The 20,996-nt window shown below is 44.7% G+C and overlaps 1 protein-coding gene across 1 annotated transcript in view; it reads right to left on the bottom strand.

Annotated features, from left to right (window-relative positions):
• The window catches only part of DNAI3 (dynein axonemal intermediate chain 3), a 174,089-nt gene that overhangs the window by 121,192 nt on the left and 31,901 nt on the right, over nt 1-20,996 (bottom strand). The window contains exons 5-12 of the mRNA XM_088463700.1: nt 17,755-17,939; nt 17,235-17,339; nt 16,927-17,070; nt 14,051-14,250; nt 6,674-6,790; nt 1,297-1,487; nt 485-609; nt 281-370 (exon numbers count right to left, since the gene is read on the bottom strand). Coding sequence (XP_088319826.1) covers nt 281-370; nt 485-609; nt 1,297-1,487; nt 6,674-6,790; nt 14,051-14,250; nt 16,927-17,070; nt 17,235-17,339; nt 17,755-17,939 — 1,157 coding nt within the window. The remainder of the gene's footprint in view (nt 1-280; nt 371-484; nt 610-1,296; nt 1,488-6,673; nt 6,791-14,050; nt 14,251-16,926; nt 17,071-17,234; nt 17,340-17,754; nt 17,940-20,996) is intronic.

Here is a 20,996-nt window from a genome sequence, read left to right as displayed (position 1 = left end):
GAGGGTCATACGTATCCCTGCCTATCTGATACTGAAGTAGTGCGAAGGTTTATAGCTACATGACCCATTGTGCTCAACGCGTTTCAGGGGATGCTGGATTGTTTCACTTGTTTCTGTAGGAATGCTAATTAGAGCTGGAATCAGTATGGGTAAATGAGTGACGGCATTGGCCAGTGAGCAAATCATGGACCATTAATCTGCATTATGTCATTTATCATAAATTATTCCAAGAGCCTGTAATAACTGAGCTACTATAATAACATAAACCTGACCACAGTACCTGGCCATTAATACACCCTCCAACGATGAGAGCTGGGTCGCTGGGACAAAACTGAAAGCAGTAAATATCGTCTGGACATTCAAGCATCAGCTGGGGGAAAAGCCGGAGAAACAATCGTATTATCAGTGGTACGTCAGGAACGGCAGCACACAGGATTCCACATTGCAATGTATGACGCTCCACCAGTATAAACCAATAGCTCACCTGGGGATGGATGGGGTCAGTTAGATTCCAAAGAAGAATCAGCGATGGCTTCAAGATGAGTTTAGAAGATAAATTAACTCTGTCTTCAAATGAAAGTCGTTCCATTAGTGATACCGCAACTATACCTGGTAAATGATATACATAATGTATGAATATTGTCATCTTTTATTCACATTTATCTGCAAGACATATAATAGCGTTTATCCTAGAACCCAGCACCTGTCACAATCCGTGCAGTTCCGCTCTCCTTCCTGGGGTGTCGCTCTCTGCTTCTGGTGCTTCTAGCACACTCGGCTGATGCAACATACTTCTGAGATACAGACCAGGCTGTGCTAGAAGCACCAGAGCAGAGAGCAACACCCCAGGCAGGATAGAGGAACTGCACAGGGTGTGACAGGTGCAGAGAGCTAGAATGATCACTATAGAAGTACAATGTGGGTCTAGCACAGGTTTTCTATCTTCAGACAACTTTTAATGATTGGATATCCACACCTTCCTGCAACTTTTACAGCTAGCTTCCTCCTATGCTTTTCACAAAGGCAGTGCTATAAATCTCACATACGGTTTAGTTTTTATTGGCATAAGACAGGATGAAGCCGCAAATGCAATTGTGTCCGTACATAGAGCAAAGCTGATCTGTGACATATGCAAGGGAGGCAAAAATAAACAAGTGTTCCAAATGATTTAAAGACATGAGTGAAAAGCAGAAGTGAGCCAGTAAGACAAAGCAAAGCATTATTATATATTATAGTAAATAGTTGGTAGAAATGATGAGATAAAAGCTGAATGCTGGTGATAAATGGAATAATTACTATGAAGAGTTGGGTGCCAGTCTATGCAGCTAATCGTTTTATCGCTGCCAAACTGGTGGTCCGTAAACGACTGGTACTCCTTCAGGTGAGAATCGGCTTTGCCACCAAATGTACTCTCCTGTTCAGACAACGCTTTCCAATCATCCACAAACGGATTTAGGATTTCATTTTGTTGCAGTGATAACTCCAACCTGTACACAAGAATAAACATGGAGAGGCTGTGAGAGTACAGTAAGGCAATGGAGCAAATGTCTGCTTACATTGGATTATTTAAAATAATTTTGTAATGTTTTATCAGGGCTGAGGAACCAAGCAGAATCCAAGAACAAAGCCATCACCCCAAGCAGAGCCCAGGACCAGAGCAACCACCCCGAGCAGTGCCCAGGACCAGAGCAACCACCCCAAGCAGAGCCCAGGACCAGAGCCATCACCCCAAGCAGAGCCCAGGACCAGAGCCATCACCCCAAGCAGAGCCCAGGACCAGAGCCATCACCCCAAGCAGTGCCCAAGAACAAAGGCATCACTCCGAGCAGAGCCCAGGCCCAGAGCAACCACCCCAAGCAGAGCCCAGGACCAGAGCAACCACCCCAAGCAGAGCCCAGGACCAGAGCCATCACCCCAAGCAGAGCCCAGGACCAGAGCAACCACCCCAAGCAGAGCCCAGGACCAGAGCCATCACCCCAAGCAGAGCCCAGGACCAGAGCAACCACCCCAAGCAGTGCCCAAGAACAAAGGCATCACTCCGAGCAGAGCCCAGCACCAGAGCCATCACCCCAAGCAGTGCCCAAGAACAAAGGCATCACTCCGAGCAGAGCCCAGGACCAGAGCCATCACCCCAAGCAGAGCCCAGGACCAGAGCCATCACCCCAAGCAGTTCCCAGGACCAGAGCCATCACCCCAAGCAGTTCCCAGGACCAGAGCCATCACCCCAAGCAGAGCCCAGGAGCAGAGCCATCACCCCAAGCAGAGCCCAGGACCAAAGCCATCACCCCAAGCAGTACCCAGGACCAGAGCCAACACCCCAAGCAGAGCCCAGGACCAGAGCCATCACCCCAAGCAGAGCCCAGGACCAGAGCCATCATCCCAAGCAGAGCCCAGGACCAGAACCATCACCCCAAGCAGAGTCCAGGACCAGAGCCATCACGACAGGACCAGAGCCATCAGCCAAAGCAGAGCCCAGGACCAGAGCCATCAGCCAAAGCAGAGCCCAGGACCAGAGCCATCACCCCAAGCAGTGCCCAGGACCAGAGCCATCACCCCAAGCAAAGCCCAGGACCAGAGCCATCAGCCAAAGCAGAGCCCAGGACCAGAGCCATCAGCCAAAGCAGAGCCCAGGACCAGAGCCATCAGCCAAAGCAGAGCCCAAGACCAGAGCCATCACCCCAAGCAGTGCCCAGGACCATAGCCATCACCCCAAGCTGTGCCCAGGACCAGAGCCATCATCCCAAGCAGAGCCCAGGACCAGAACCATCACCCCAAGCAGAGTCCAGGACCAGAGCCATCACGACAAGCAAAGCCCAGGACCAGAGCCATCAGCCAAAGCAGAGCCCAGGACCAGAGCCATCAGCCAAAGCAGAGCCCAGGACCAGAGCCATCACCCCAAGCAGTGCCCAGGACCAGAGCAACCACCCCAAGCAGTACCCAGGACCAGAGCCAACACCCCAAGCAGAGCCCAGGACCAGAGCCATCACCCCAAGCTGTGCCCAGGACCAGAGCCATCATCCCAAGCAGAGCCCAGGACCAGAACCATCACCCCAAGCAGAGTCCAGGACCAGAGCCATCACGACAAGCAAAGCCCAGGACCAGAGCCATCACCCCAAGCAGTGCCCAGGACCAGAGCCATCACCCCAAGCAAAGCCCAGGACCAGAGCCATCAGCCAAAGCAGAGCCCAGGACCAGAGCCATCAGCCAAAGCAGAGCCCAAGACCAGAGCCATCACCCCAAGCAGTGCCCAGGACCAGAGCCATCACCCCAAGCTGTGCCCAGGACCAGACCCATCACCCCAAGCAGAGCCCAGGACCAGAGCCATCACCCCAAGCAGTGCTCAGGAACAGAGCCAGCACCCCAAGCAGTGCCCAGGACCAAGGACGTCACCCCAAGCAATGCTCAGAACCAAAGGTATCACCCCAAGCAGTGCTCAGTACCAAGGGCGTCACCCCAAGCAGTGCCCAGGACCAAATACATCAACCCAAGCAGTGCCCAGGACCAAGGGCATCACCCCAAGCAGTGCTCAGAACCGAATGCATCACCTCAAACAGTGCCCAGGACCAAACGCATGACCCAAATGTCGCACCCAGGAGCAAAGGCATATCCCCAAGTAACGCCCTGGAACAAACGCATCATCTCCTTGCAGTGCCCAGGACTGAACGCATCACAACAAGTAGTGCCCAGGAGCAACTGCATCACCCTAAGCAGTGCCCGGTACCGAAGGCATCACTGGTCGCTTCTAATCTTCATCTTGTTATAATTGGATTTGATGCTTTAATTTAATTTTTTATTAGATAGAAGGTAAATGGCAAATGGAGGTGATCTCTCGTCTCCTAAAAATGTGCAGTTACTTGGGTCACTATAAACTTCCTGGATTCGATTCTAAACTCCAATGTGTGTTTTTAGATGACAAAGGGAAAGGGAAGACAATAGTCCATAATGTACGCAATGGAGTGGAGTTACTGAATGCCGGGAATGCCCTGTGTGAACTATAGTGGTAAAATACAAAGAGTTAGTCCTGCTAAGTGAACATTATATACATTAATTAGGTTTTTGAAAAATAGAAATAACCAATAAGTACCCAAAAATGAAATAAAAGTTTCAATAAATCATAATGTGAATTGCAATAATAAATGGCCTTCTAGACGAAACGCGTAGGGTTCTTCTGGGTCAGTTTTATTTACATTGTTGATTTTGGATAATCAGGTCCTGAACTTTGACCTGACATTTCCATGCGTCTCTCTCATTACAGGAGAACATCTGGACTCCATCCAAATTACTTAACTTTTTAGTTCATTCAGATAGGCCTATTATCTATTTGTTAATGTGAGGATATAAAGATAACAGATGACATAAATATTTGTGAAGCGATCCATATTCCTACTCGCCTATAAAAACCTCATGCTATCCCCCCCCCCTATATATCTAACCTCATCTCTCCCTCCACACTCTCGCTCAGTTTGCTCTGCCAATGACTGCTGCCTCTCTTCCCATTCCCACTTCCAAGACTTTCCCTGTGCTGCTCTGTCCGCCCCTGCCCTGTAGAGTGTTAGATCGCAAGAGCAGGACTCTTCTCCCCTCATGTTTCCTTCCTGCCCTTACCTACACTATCATCTACTCCCCACTCAGTACTGTTTCTTTCATGCCCTTATCTACACTGTCATCTACTCCCCACTCAGTACTGTTTCCTTCCTGCCCTTACCTACACTGTCATCTACTCCCTACTCAGTACTGTTTCCTTCCTGCCCTTACCTACACTATCATCTACTCCCCACTCAGTACTTTCTTTCATGCCCTTATCTACACTGTCATCTACTCCCCACTCAGTACTGTTTCCTTCCTGCCCTTACGTACACTATCATCTACTCCCCACTCAGTACAGTTTCCTTCCTGCCCTTACCTACACTATCATCTACTCCCCACTCAGTACTGTTTCCTTCCTGCCCTTACCTACACTATCATCTACTCCCCACTCAGTACTGTTTCCTTCCTGTCCTCACCTACACTATCATTTACTCCCCACTCAGTGTAGGCAAGGGCAGGAAGGAAACTGTACTATCATCTACTCCCCACTCAGTACTGTTTCCTTCCTGTCCTCACCTACACTATCATCTACTCCCTACTCAGCACTGCTTCCTTCCTGCCCTTACCTACACTATCATCTACTCCCCACTCAGTACTGTTTCCTTCCTGCCCTTACCTACACTATCATCTACTCCCCACTCAGAACTGTTTGTGCTATTAGTGACTCTGAACCCGTCTGCGGAGCTCATCACTGGGTCACAGGCTCAGCCAGCGCCGAACTTCTAGTTACATTGCCGAGTAGTTATTGATGGTCGTGCCCTGTTATATTTGCCCTGTACTCTGTATGGTGCTGCCCCCTATAAATAAAGGGTAACACGTGCAACTTATTTATGAGTTTTTCAGAATATTATACTATAATTTTTCACCAGGAGGGGAGGTTAGGGTTAGGCACTAGAAGGGAGGGTTAGGGTTAGGCACCAGAAGGGATGGTTAGGGTTAGGCACCAGAAGGGAGGGTTAGGCACCAGAAGGGAGGGTTAGGGTTAGGCACCAGAAGGGAGGGTTAGGGTTAGGCACCAGAAGGGATGGTTATGGTTAGGCACCAGAAGGAAGGAAGGGTTAGGGTTAGGCACTAGAAGGGACGGTTAAGGTTAGGCACCAGAAGGGAGGGTTAGGGTTAGGCACCAGAAGGGAGGGTTATGGTTAGGCACCAGAAGGAAGGGTTAGGGTTAGGCACTAGAAGGGACGGTTAAGGTTAGGCACCAGAAGGGAGGGTTAGGGTTAGGCACCAGAAGGGACGGTTAGGGTTAGGCACCAGAAGGGATGGTTAGGGTTAGGCACCAGAAGGGACGGTTAGGCACTAGAAGGGATGGTTAGGGTTAGGCACTAGAAGGGAAGGTTAGGGTTAGGCACTAGAAGGGACAGTTAGGGTTAGGCACTAGAGGGAATGGTCAGGGTTAGGCACTAGAAGGGACGGTTAGGCACCAGAAGGGAGGGTCAGGGTTAGGCACTAGAAGGGACGGTTAGGGTTAGGCACCAGAAGGGAGGGTCAGGGTTAGGCACTAGAAGGGACGGTTAGAGTTAGGCACCAGAAGGGAGGGTTAGGCTCGGGCACTAGAAGGGACGGTCAGGGTTAGGCACCAGGAGGGAGGGTTAGGGTGAAGATTAGGGTTAGAAAAAAAAACAAAAAAAACATGTATCGACCATTTTCATGGCGACCATATGCATGTTGACCTTTTGACCATGTCGACCTTTTTACATGTCTACCTTTAGTGTGTCGGCCTATTGTCCCTGTTCACCTATTGTCCCTGTCAACCTATTGCCTGGTGTCTATCTAGACATTGTCTTACTGTAGAGATCCATCAATCCATAACCCTTCCCGTCAGCCTGCAGACCCCAGAAGACCTTGAGGTGGCTGTTTCTATAGAGAACATCGGACGCAGCTGCGGTTCAGAGGGGAGAGCGGCAAAGCCACACACACCACTCATGGTTGGTTGATAACATAATGGGGCAGAGTCACTGACGTGTGGGACTCTCTCAAGAGTACGTTAGCGAAACGCAAAGGAGGAAATGAAACGCGTCATATCATAAGGACACAAGTAAGAGCAGTTTGTAGATCACTCTGACACCTCCGATTGGGCTCTTACCTTAGAGACACAGAGTTGATAAATTCCTTCAGCTCTTTAGAAGACAGACGCTCTTGTTTCTCCTCCTCTGAAAATTCTCTTGGCGTGTACTGAGTCCAGGCATTCTGCGGGTACCTCCTACGTGACACAAATACACATCGCAGGCATCACAGAGGGGCGTTATCAGGATTTATACATTTCTGTAAATTGCATCCAAAGAAAAGTCACACAGCAGATATCGGACGCCTGATTCTCTATCCAGCTAATGTTAGGGGAGAGTGTATTATGTCACAGAGCAGATATCAGACGCCTGATTCTCTATCCAGCTAATGTTAGGGGAGAGTGTATTATGTCACAGAGCAGATATCAGACGCCTGATTCTCTATCCAGCTAATGTTACGGGAGAGTGTATTATCTCACAGTGCAGATATCAGACGCCTGATTCTCTATCCAGCTAATGTTAGGGGAGAGTGTATTATGTCACAGAGCAGATATCAGACGCCTGATTCTCTATCCAGCTAATGTTAGGGGAGAGTGTATTATGTCACAGAGCAGATATCAGACGCCTGATTCTCTATCCAGCTAATATTAGGGGAGAGTGTATTATGTCACAGAGCAGATATCAGACACCTGATTCTCTATCCAGCTAATATTAGGGGAGAGTGTATTATCTCACAGAGCAGATATCAGACGCCTGATTCTCTATCCAGCTAATGTTAGGGGAGAGTGTATTATCTCACAGAGCAGATATCAGACTCCTGATTCTCTATCCAGCTAATATTAGGGGAGAGTGTATTATGTCACAGAGCAGATATCAGACGCCTGATTCTCTATCCAGCTAATGTTAGGGGAGAGTGTATTATGTCACAGAGCAGATATCAGACGCCTGATTCTCTATCCAGCTAATGTTAGGGGAGAGTGTATTATGTCACAGAGCAGATATCAGACGCCTGATTCTCTATCCAGCTAATGTTAGGGGAGAGTGTATTATGTCACAGAGCAGATATCAGAAGCCTGATTCTCTATCCAGCTAATGTTAGGGGAGAGTGTATTATGTCACAGAGCAGATATCAGACGCCTGATTCTCTATCCAGCTAATGTTAGGGGAGAGTGTATTATGTCACAGTGCAGATATCGGACGCCTGATTCTCTATCCAGCTAGTGTTAGGGGAGAGTGTATTATGTCACAGAGCAGATATCAGACGCCTGATTCTCTATCCAGCTAATGTTAGGTGAGAGTGTATTATCTCACAGAGCAGATATCAGACGCCTGATTCTCTATCCAGCTAATGTTAGGGGAGAGTGTATTATCTCACAGAGCAGATATCAGACGCCTGATTCTCTATCCAGCTAATGTTAGGTGAGAGTGTATTATGTCACAGAGCAGATATCAGACGCCTGATTCTCTATCCAGCTAATATTAGGGGAGAGTGTATTATGTCACAGAGCAGATATCGAACGCCTGATTCTCTATCCAGCTAATGTTAGGGGAGAGTGTATTATGTCACAGAGCAGATATCAGACACCTGATTCTCTATCCAGCTAATGTTAGGGGACAGTGTATTATGTCACAGAGCAGATATCAGACTCCTGATTCTCTATCCAGCTAATGTTAGGGGAGAGTGTATTATCTCACAGAGCAGATATCAGACGCCTGATTCTCTATCCAGCTAATGTTAGGGGAGAGAGTATTATCTCACAGAGCAGATATCAGACACCTGATTCTCTATCCAGCTAATGTTAGGGGAGAGTGTATTATGTCACAGAGCAGATATCAGACGCCTGATTCTCTATCCAGCTAATGTTAGGGGAGAGTGTATTATGTCACAGAGCAGATATCGGACGCCTGATTCTCTATCCAGCTAATGTTAGGGGAGAGTGTATTATGTCACAGAGCAGATATCAGACGCCTGATTCTCTATCCAGCTAATGTTAGGGGAGAGTGTATTATGTCACAGAGCAGATATCAGACACCTGATTCTCTATCCAGCTAATATTAGGGGAGAGTGTATTATCTCACAGAGCAGATATCAGACACCTGATTCTCTATCCAGCTAATATTAGGGGAGAGTGTATTATGTCACAGAGCAGATATCAGACGCCTGATTCTCTATACAGCTAATATTAGGGGAGAGTGTATTATGTCACAGAGCAGATATCGGACACCTGATTCTCTATCCAGCTAATGTTAGGGGAGAGTGTATTATGTCACAGAGCAGATATCAGACACCAGATTCTCTATCCAGCTAATGTTAGGGGAGAGTGTATTATGTCACAGAGCAGATATCGGACGCCTGATTCTCTATCCAGCTAATGTTAGGGGAGAGTGTATTATGTCACAGAGCAGATATCAGACGCCTGATTCTCTATCCAGCTAATATTAGGGGAGAGTGTATTATGTCACAGAGCAGATATCGGACACCTGATTCTCTATCCAGCTAATGTTAGGGGAGAGTGTATTATCTCACAGAGCAGATATCAGACGCCTGATTCTCTATCCAGCTAATGTTAGGGGAGAGTGTATTATGTCACAGAGCAGATATCAGACTCCTGATTCTCTATCCAGCTAATGTTAGGGGAAAGTGTATTATGTCACAGAGCAGATATCGGACACCTGATTCTCTATCCAGCTAATGTTAGGGGAGAGTGTATTATGTCACAGTGCAGATATCAGACGCCTGATTCTCTATCCAGCTAATATTAGGGGAGAGTGTATTATGTCACAGAGCAGATATCGGACACCTGATTCTCTATCCAGCTAATGTTAGGGGAGAGTGTATTATGTCACAGAGCAGATATCAGACTCCTGATTCTCTATCCAGCTAATGTTAGGGGAGAGTGTATTATGTCACAGAGCAGATATCAGACGCCAGATTCTCTATCCAGCTAATATTAGGGGAGAGTGTATTATCTCACAGAGCAGATATCAGACGCCTGATTCTCTATCCAGCTAATATTAGGGGAGAGTGTATTATGTCACAGAGCAGATATCAGACGCCTGATTCTCTATCCAGCTAATATTAGGGGAGAGTGTATTATCTCACAGAGCAGATATCAGACGCCTGATTCTCTATCCAGCTAATATTAGGGGAGAGTGTATTATGTCACAGAGCAGATATCAGACTCCTGATTCTCTATCCAGCTAATGTTAGGGGAGAGTGTATTATCTCACAGAGCAGATATCAGACTCCTGATTCTCTATCCAGCTAATATTAGGGGAGAGTGTATTATGTCACAGAGCAGATATCAGACTCCTGATTCTCTATCCAGCTAATGTTAGGGGAGAGTGTATTATGTCACAGAGCAGATATCAGACACCTGATTCTCTATCCAGCTAATGTTAGGGGAGAGTGTATTATGTCACAGAGCAGATATCAGACTCCTGATTCTCTATCCAGCTAATGTTAGGGGAGAGTGTATTATGTCACAGAGCAGATATCAGACGCCTGATTCTCTATCCAGCTAATGTTAGGTGAGAGTGTATTATGTCACAGAGCAGATATCAGACGCCTGATTCTCTATCCAGCTAATATTAGGGGAGAGTGTATTATGTCACAGAGCAGATATCAGACTCCTGATTCTCTATCCAGCTAATGTTAGGGGAGAGTGTATTATGTCACAGAGCAGATATCAGACGCCTGATTCTCTATCCAGCTAATATTAGGGGAGAGTGTATTATGTCACAGAGCAGATATCAGACTCCTGATTCTCTATCCAGCTAATGTTAGGGGAGAGTGTATTATCTCACAGAGCAGATATCAGACGCCTGATTCTCTATCCAGCTAATGTTAGGGGAGAGTGTATTATGTCACAGAGCAGATATCAGACGCCTGATTCTCTATCCAGCTAATGTTAGGGGAGAGTGTATTATGTCACAGAGCAGATATCAGACTCCTGATTCTCTATCCAGCTAATGTTAGGGGAGAGTGTATTATGTCACAGAGCAGATATCAGATGCCTGATTCTCTATCCAGCTAATGTTAGGGGAGAGTGTATTATGTCACAGAGCAGATATCAGACGCCTGATTCTCTATCCAGCTAATGTTAGGGGAGAGTGTATTATGTCACAGTGCAGATATCAGACTCCTGATTCTCTATCCAGCTAATGTTAGGGGAGAGTGTATTATGTCACAGAGCAGATATCAGACGCCTGATTCTCTATCCAGCTAATATTAGGGGAGAGTGTATTATGTCACAGAGCAGATATCAGACTCCTGATTCTCTATCCAGCTAATATTAGGGGAGAGTGTATTATGTCACAGAGCAGATATCAGACGCCAGATTCTCTATCCAGCTAATGTTAGGGGAGAGTGTATTATCTCACAGAGCAGATATCAGACACCTGATTCTCTATCCAGCTAATGTTAGGGGAGAGTGTATTATGTCACAGAGCAGATATCAGACTCCTGATTCTCTATCCAGCTAATGTTAGGGGAGAGTGTATTATGTCACAGAGCAGATATCAGACGCCTGATTCTCTATCCAGCTAATGTTAGGGGAGAGTGTATTATGTCACAGAGCAGATATCGGACGCCTGATTCTCTATCCAGCTAATGTTAGGGGAGAGTGTATTATGTCACAGAGCAGATATCAGACGCCTGATTCTCTATCCAGCTAATATTAGGGGAGAGTGTATTATGTCACAGAGCAGATATCAGACTCCTGATTCTCTATCCAGCTAATGTTAGGGGAGAGTGTATTATGTCACAGAGCAGATATCAGACGCCTGATTCTCTATCCAGCTAATGTTAGGGGAGAGTGTATTATGTCACAGAGCAGATATCGGACGCCTGATTCTCTATCCAGCTAATGTTAGGGGAGAGTGTATTATGTCACAGAGCAGATATCAGACGCCTGATTCTCTATCCAGCTAATATTAGGGGAGAGTGTATTATGTCACAGAGCAGATATCAGACTCCTGCTTCTCTATCCAGCTAATGTTAGGGGAGAGTGTATTATCTCACAGAGCAGATATCAGACGCCTGATTCTCTATCCAGCTAATATTAGGGGAGAGTGTATTATGTCACAGAGCAGATATCAGACTCCTGCTTCTCTATCCAGCTAATGTTAGGGGAGAGTGTATTATCTCACAGAGCAGATATCAGACGCCTGATTCTCTATCCAGCTAATATTAGGGGAGAGTGTATTATGTCACAGTGCAGATATCAGACGCCAGATTCTCTATCCAGCTAATGTTAGGGGAGAGTGTATTATGTCACAGAGCAGATATCAGACGCCTGATTCTCTATCCAGCTAATGTTAGGGGAGAGTGTATTATGTCACAGAGCAGATATCGGACGCCTGATTCTCTATCCAGCTAATGTTAGGGGAGAGTGTATTATGTCACAGAGCAGATATCAGACGCCTGATTCTCTATCCAGCTAATGTTAGGGGAGAGTGTATTATGTCACAGAGCAGATATCAGACGCCTGATTCTCTATCCAGCTAATATTAGGGGAGAGTGTATTATCTCACAGAGCAGATATCAGACGCCTGATTCTCTATCCAGCTAATGTTAGGGGAGAGTGTATTATGTCACAGAGCAGATATCAGACGCCTGATTCTCTATCCAGCTAATATTAGGGGAGAGTGTATTATGTCACAGAGCAGATATCAGACGCCTGATTCTCTATCCAGCTAATGTTAGGGGAGAGTGTATTATCTCACAGAGCAGATATCAGACGCCTGATTCTCTATCCAGCTAATGTTAGGGGAGAGTGTATTATGTCACAGAGCAGATATCAGACGCCTGATTCTCTATCCAGCTAATGTTAGGGGAGAGTGTATTATGTCACAGAGCAGATATCAGACTCCTGATTCTCTATCCAGCTAATATTAGGGGAGAGTGTATTATGTCACAGAGCAGATATCAGACATCCGATTCTCTATCCAGCTAATGTTAGGGGAGAGTGTATTATGTCACAGAGCAGATATCAGACGCCTGATTCTCTATCCAGCTAATGTTAGGGGAGAGTGTATTATGTCACAGTGCAGATATCAGACGCCAGATTCTCTATCCAGCTAATGTTAGGGGAGAGTGTATTATGTCACAGAGCAGATATCAGACTCCTGATTCTCTATCCAGCTAATGTTAGGGGAGAGTGTATTATGTCACAGAGCAGATATCAGACTCCTGATTCTCTATCCAGCTAATGTTAGGGGAGAGTGTATTATGTCACAGAGCAGATATCAGACGCCTGATTCTCTATCCAGCTAATGTTAGGGGAGAGTGTAGTATCTGTGAGCAGTTTATAAATAATTGTTTTATTAGGGGGTCAGGGAACCACTGCCAGTAGCCATGTACAGTGCCGGCTTAACCACAGGGCAGGCAGGGTTGCCACCCAGGGGCCCCCACACATGGATACATGACCAGCGTGGGAGGCACTGGAGCAGAATATGAACTGGGAGTACTACAGTGTGTAACCCATCTGTGGTGCTGGGAGTATTTACACATTATACATTTAATGACATCAAAAGTGTATCATATAACATATTGTAGGCTTCCCCATAATTTATTATGCCCCACGGACCCTACAAACCTAATCTGCACATAACAGAGGTCAGTTAGATAACTTGTTTATCCTCTTAGCGGTCCTAGAACAGATTTATTTGTGCTGTAGCTCTTAGTTTAACAAATGTATTTCTTATATAAAAGTAAGTGACGTATACAACAGCCTAAGTGTACATATTTCCAGCATTGTGCACTTTTAGTTGTGTCGGGCACCTAAGTTGCCCATAGGACGGGTGCAGGTGCTGGTGCATATAACTCGTTACCCGTCACATCTGTGAACGGACCCTAATGGGCACGAAAGGTTTGTACGCACTCTGACATCTTTTAGATTTGCGTTTGTTTTTGTTGTGTGGCTTTTCTTACGTGTGATTGTTTCCTCTGTGGGGTGACTGGGATGTATCTAGACCAGATATGACTGCACAAGAGAGACAGTTCCATGGGTTGCATAGTGGCACAGTGGTCAGTATAGCCCCTCACAGCTGTAATGCCTTGGGCTGGATTCTGCCCTGGATGCTCCCTGTGTGACGTGTGATTGCACCCGTGCGTTCTTTTGCGTTTGCTGTAGGTCATGCGGCAGACAAAGGCACAGCGCCAGCTTAATGACCGATGACTGAAGTGACCCTGATGCGGGTGTGCGAGTACTTGTGTCAGGGAAACGAGAATAGAAGCTGCTCTGGGGAATGGATTCAGTCACCTAAGTAATCGCTATTTATTGTTGCTGCCAAGCTGCGTGGTATGAAATTGTAAATCCCTGACACACGTTCTGTACAAACCACAAATTAAATAAAAAACGTTTTACAGAAAGCGGTATTTTCACATTGTTATTTTTTTTGTAAAAGAAATCCGTGCATGCCCCCCCTCCCCCACTGAGAGAAGGTGGTCTTACCACTTAGTCTGGGTGCTTTGTTCCTGTATTAGTGGCACAACCTGCATCCCGACGTCTCTTTCCTTAGGCCTGATGCTGAAGCGCTTGTCTTGGTACGATGGACACTCCGTGTACCCGTCCTTCACGCCTGATGCGTTGTAATCACTGAAACTAATTTGTGAACCAAACTCTCTGTGCACTCGTGAAATCATGAATCTGATCTGTAGAAAACATATCATGAAACGTGGTAGATGTTAGACTTCATTTCTTATAGAAGGTGCCACAACCCTTCTGCGCTAATCACTACAAATTACTATTCTGTGCGGTTTCGTGTTGTGCCTCAGTCCTAGACATCTATGAACAGGAGTAAATAATGCACTAAACAAACCTTCACGTACCCAGGATTAGGAACTGTCGGAGCTTTCGGGACCAGGACAGCGAAACCATTACTGGTCACAAAACAGCTATAGAGTCCCGACTTTCTAATATTTTTCCAAATGCGTTCCTTTTTCTCCGCACAAGATCACGTGACTGTGTGCAACCCTCTACTCCATTTAATACAACACATATTTCATAGTACGCAATATGAACCGATTGTCTCAATATTTTCTCAATCAACATGAAAGGGCCGAAATAAAGTCACTGATAAATCTGACTTATTGCATCTGTTCAGTATAGGCTTACACACAGGGAACATAGGGCTGTATACAACTAATGGCGAAAACGGCCGTTTATTTCGCCATTGGCGAAATTACTTTTTTGCCAAAAAGCAGGCGAAAACGCAATTGGCAAAAAAACGTCCGTTTTCGCTGCTAAATGAATACGGCCATAGCCTGAAACAAGGTATAAACGCAGCCTATAGCGCACTAGGCACAACGTGAGACACGCAGCGAAGGGCTGATCTGACATTTATGAAAATGCAGCTTAGTATTCGGCTTCCGTTACCCGGGAGGATGCAGGGACATTGCATCTTTATTACATGCGACACTTGTGTTTTAGAGACTTTCTTTACATTGAGGAAATTCACTTCTCAGCAGAAGTGCAACTGGATAAAGGTGTCCCGATAAAAGTAGGGATAAAACAAGATCTACACAGCCATGAGCCCTTCACAAAACAAGGGATGGACAGAAAAACTGCGCTCTGCACCTTTTATCTCAGACCAGCAATGGAACCTGGATTATGCACCGCTGCTCGCAGCACCATTTGTAAATGAGGCCCAGAGACACCGGTGGGACAGTGCAACTAATATGGACAAGACTGCTGCCCATTATACTGCAATGTCTTCTCATCATAGTATCAGACAGGAGAGTATTAAAGCCCTCAGATACAAGCGCTGAGAAAACATCAATATCTCCTCAATATGAAACCTTTAGAGGGGTATTCAATATGAAATGTTAACTTCACTGTCGAAGTTAACATTTCATATCGGAGTTTTTTTCTGCGTTAAGGTATGGTGCGCACTCCCGCTTATCCCCGTTTTCAATATCAAATTAATGAAAACGGGAAACTCCGAAGTTGGATTTGCGTAAAGTTAAGAATTTTTCCTTAAAATAATTGTAAGACCCCCCTAAAGTTGTAAAAACATGGGGGATCACTATGGGTACCCCCGTTTAAGCCTTTAATTGAAAGTCGGGGATTTAAATAGCCGCAGCAGGTGTTTTTTTTCCCGACATTGAAGAAGTGATGCAGAAGAGCACTTAGGTTATTTTTTTTCGTTTTTTTAAGTGGTCCCATCAAATTTGGGGTACATGAAAATGGGTACTAGCATATTTTTATGTCCCTAAAGTAATTTTTTTAAAATTCTGCATTTGTGCACCTGCCGCTATAAATCTATTCTAGAAAACATGTGCCGCATCCTTGCAGAATAGCCCTGAACCTATTTCCCTATTGTTTAACAATTTTTTCCCTTTTTTTTTCTTTTTTTGCACCCCAATTTTTAAATTAATTTTTTGGGGTGTCCCTATTTTTTTTTAAAACTTTTTTTGACACAGTTCTTTTTTAAATGTCAATCTCAGGGGTGCAGGCTATTTTTTTTAAGCCTGCACCCCTAAACCCCAATTCTGCACTTTTTTTCGACACCTATTCAATGGTGAAAAGTTATCACCGTTTTTTATCAAAGACTTTTCAAAACTGCGATAAGTCTTTGAAATTGAATACGGTGTAAAACTAAAACAAGTGATATTAACGCAAAAACGTTAAAAAGTGCGATATTAACGCAAAAAACGATGTTATCGCACCCATATTGAATACCCCTATTAGAGCCTTTTTAGTATTCAAATTAGGGAGTCTTCCAATCTTCTCTTCTCTCCTCATAAATTCAGATGATTGTGGATAAGGCAAAAAAAGGAAAAAAGAAGGGACAATGTATCGGTCCTTTTGTATTCAACTGATGTATTATAATAATAAATTAATCTATTAAACACACCTAACTTACAAAGATAAATAAGTAAATTTATGTATCAAGGAATATTTTAACACATGCCAGTGGTCATAAAAAAGGGCACATATAATAAGTCAGGGACGTATCCCACCCACTTAAATATGTGTCCACGTACTCCTATAACGGTGAGCGTACCATGTCCTCACATGCAGCATCATGTGTTCCCTCCCATAAAGGTTTCTTTAAAGTTGGTCCTAGATATGTAAGTCCACATGATCCTCATAAATTTAAAACAAGTTTAATGAGCAATTTACACACACACTGATCACTAGAAGGTAAATCCGGAGGAAAGTTCAATGTGAAATGTCTGGAAAAACCCCAAAGTCTCCAGGATCGATCAATTAAAGGATCGTGGGTCCAAATAGTCCATGTGCCAACGCGTTTCTACCCGCAGGTCTTTGTTACACTGTTACACTGACTTTCACGTAACAAATGATTCAGTATGAGAGACGCTCACCTTGCTCTGGGTTTCTTTTACCATTTCATCATCAATTTCCATCTCGCTGCCTAGAGACACCCAGGGTCTGGGGACGGGGGGTACATAGGAGTAATCCTCTGCGTCTTCCTCCTTATCCTCTTCATCAGTTACAGGTTCTGGGGGCTGGGAGTCACAATCAGTGATACAATACAGAATATACTATACTCTTCCATCATTACATAATACTGTATGGACTAATTTTATAATTAACACTAAATTGCGCGTTATACGTAATATCGTCTATAGGAAATACCGAATATCTCAGGAGCTTATAAAAACCTTCTTACGTGCAGGAGTGACTCTTTGGCTTCTTCTGTTATGACCAGATAAAAGTTTTGACCATATCTGAATTCTCTATCAAAGACGAGGAGCAGTTCTTCTCCCGGGTACTCCTACAAACACAGAGGGGAAATGCAAATATTAACTTCTGTTTCTTGCCATGTATCAACTTTTTTCATTTTAATGTTTGCTGGGCAAAACTGTATGTTCAAGTGAGCGGCACTTTACATGGTCAGGTTTAGGAAAAGGCACAGGAAGCCTGGTCCTCCTAAGGGGGTGCTGACAACCCTGTTATGGGCACTACCAGTTATTCGCCATTCTTTAACCTATGTAAGGATAACATGTGGGAGGAGCTACAGCTGTCCATTATGGAGTAGGGAGGTCAAACATCTGTACGGGGATATTAACACTGACCGACGCGTTTTACCATCATATCTGAATTTTTTTGGGGGGGTATTTAGTGTCATAAAAATGTTCATAACTGTGCTAAACTTCCAGCTAAAAACAGACATCAAACATCGATTTTACCGTAATAACAGATTTGAAGGGGCTGAAATCGGAAACTGCAGCTCTGCTCTTTAGGTCCCCGAGTATCTCTTCTTTCTGTAGGAGTTTCATTGGGTTGTCTTCCGTGACGTCCTCATCAACTTTACAGTGGAATATCTCCTGTGTCTTTGAGGTTAGAACCAGGGGAATGATATATTCCGGGTGACCTGCACACACACAAGGTATTTTATTTACAGCTATTGTGCATTTTTATGAAATGATTAGAGCAACATTTTTATTTATTAACAGTTACCAATATTGCGGCTGCATATTTACTTACACTTTATAATTGTGGATAGGCAATAATAAAACAAGACTGGGTAACGACAGACAGAGAGGTAAGAGGGCCCTGCTCGCAGGATTACACTCTATAGGGGAACAGGAGTGTGATACACAAGGACAATACATTACATATCGGTCCAGACAGATTGCAGAGACTCTAGGTCTGGGGTCAGCGCACGGTGCGAGTGTAGAGTTATGTGTGGGTTGTGTTACGGGTGTTCTTCACAGAAGTCAGGCTGGGCCCAGAGAAACCCTCACCCTGTGCCCACATGTATAAGAGATTTCTATCTTGCAGAATAAGATGACTGAGGGGTCTATTTATCAAGCAGTGAAAAGTGTGGAGAAGTTGCCCATAGCAACCAATCAGCTTTTGAAGTAGCATTTATCAAGTACAGTCTATAAAATAATAGCTAGGAGCTGATTGGTTGCTATGGGCAACTTCTCCCCTGCTCCATTTCTCCACACTTTTCACTGCTTGATAAGAAGACCCCTAAATAAGCTGCAATAGGTGCATGTTGCTCTGCCGTTCCTGATTTAGTGGGTGGTCTGCAGAGTCTTTACCCAACCCCCCCAATACAAAACGATCTGCACGTACAAATCCTCAGAGGCTGTGGTCACCAGAACGCACCGTCTATATCTTCATTGGGGTACTTCTGTGAGTACAAATTTTGTAATACAGGTTGAGTCTCCCATATCCAAAATATTTGGGGCCAGGGGTATTTTGGATAACAGAATGTTCCGTATTTTGGAATATTTGCATATCATAATGAAATATCTTGGGAATGGGACCCAAATATACACACAGAATGCATTTATATGTTATATACACCTTATACACACAGCCTGAAGGTCATTTTATACAATATAATAATGTTGTGCCTTAGACAAAGTTTGTGTACATTGAACCATCAAAAATCAAAGGTTTCATTATCTCAGTCATGCCAAAATTATTCCGTATTTCGGAATATTCCGTATTTCGGAATATTTGGATATGGGACACTCAACTTGTAATACTATTAATGTATAAAGATGAAGCAATACATGAACATTTATTAGGTAGGGTGAGAACCTTCAGGCTGGTGAAGAACGTTTTCCAGGATCCCCGATTTAGTTATACTCATAGGAACAGAAACCCCGATTCAAAATATATTTGAAAGGAGTGAGTTACCCACTGGGGATCTTATTCAGTTGGAAAGGTTCATCATCTACAGAAGAGGTGGCCCAGCTCAGTCCTCAGGGCCCCTAACAGTGCATGTTTTCCAGATCTCCTGGCTGGTGCACATGTGTACTCATTACTAACCGACACATTTTTAAAGAACGTGAACTATTAGGGATTCGGAGGAGCGGGTTTGGCCAGCCCTGCTGGAGCAGACCAGTCCTCTTACCTCCCAGCCTACTTCCTCATACCGTTAGGTCTATTAGCAGAGATAGGTTTAGATTCTGCATAAGTGTATAATTTAAATAAGTCATTTGCTACATTTTCTTTGCTAAAACTGTGAAAATCAATAGAAACTGCAGGGGAAAAGGAAAGTGCGACACAGCCGGAGATTACGCGAGCATCGTATGCGCTATAGTGAACAGCAGAAATCCGGGCCAGTGCGAGGATCTGGGTTTCCTACCTCACATCGGGAGTAGGAGACGTAATGTAAGAATAAAACAAAGGCGCAGAAAAGCGCGAGGGCAGCGACAGCACAACAGCCCAACCGATCCGGCAGAGACCACCGTTATTTCTCTACAAACCAGATTAGATTTTATGAAAATAATAGAAAAACATCCAGAAATAGTCAGAAGTCAGCGATTATAAACTGTACATGGGATGTGACTTCCCCGGACATCCTACTGAACACGAATGTCACTATAAATATAGGATACAGGAGGAGAGGAAAACAGGCTAAAAATAAGATAAAGGATGTAATGACACCTACTAAAACCATATAAAACGCCATACAAGAGAACTACTGTGTGTACTCTGAACACTGTGACGCCAAAGAGCTTACAGATGCTGGAAGTGATACTGTTATAGCTGATACACGTGTCCCATCTAACGTTTATCTATTTACATCAGTAATCTGCCTGTATAGGGTCACTGATGAATGCAGAGCCCACTCTGGCCCCCAGCACATGATGTGTGATACAATGTATCTTGTTTGATCTCAGTTGCTTGGGGCAGTGCAGAGTAATGAGAAGGTTCGTCTAGCTCCTGGCTATATACATACAATACATATATGTGGTCTTCTCCCTGGGAATTCTGTCTGTTGTGTGAGACCCGTGCTAACCTCTCATTGCTGTCAGGCTGGTACAGCTGCCTGGGGGCCGTGGTACAAATGCTGGGTCTATTAAAGTGGACCTGTCAACTTTGTAACTAATTAGGATTTGTCCGATTGATGTTTTTTAAGTGGCAAGAGATAGATTTCTTTATACGCTATTGGGAAACTTGCCAAACTTCTTCATACTTTGCATAAAACTCCAATTACAACTACTGTTACCATTAACCCAATCTCTCCGCAAACAACTGAACTTTGGACATCCTGGGTTCTATGTGGGGTCTATTTACTAAGCATTGGATGGAGATAAAATGAACAGAAATAAAGTCCAAACCAATCATCTCCTAACTGTCATGTCACAGGCTGTGTTTGAAAAATGACAGTTAGGAGCTGATTGGTTGGGACGTTATCTCCGTTCATTTTATCTCCATCCAAGCCTTAGTAAATAGACCCCTTGGAGAGAGATAAAGTGGGGAGAAAGTACCAACCAACCAGCTCCTGTCATTTTTAAAACACAGCCTATAAAGTGACAGTTAGCAGCTGATGGGTTGGTATTTATCTCTATCCATAGCTATAGTACATAGACTCCGCTGTCTCAGGAGTAACTGCCGCTGATCGAGGTCTATTACATACAACGCTGCAGAGGCGCACGCCGCACCAAGCACTGGGCCTGATTCA

Source organism: Taudactylus pleione, unplaced genomic scaffold (assembly GCF_031769625.1).
Source record: "Taudactylus pleione unplaced genomic scaffold, aTauple2 ptg001431l, whole genome shotgun sequence".
Classification (NCBI taxonomy): domain Eukaryota; kingdom Metazoa; phylum Chordata; class Amphibia; order Anura; family Myobatrachidae; genus Taudactylus; species Taudactylus pleione.
The sequence above is the reverse complement of the archived record's forward strand: the minus strand, read 5'-3'. Positions and strand labels throughout refer to the sequence as shown.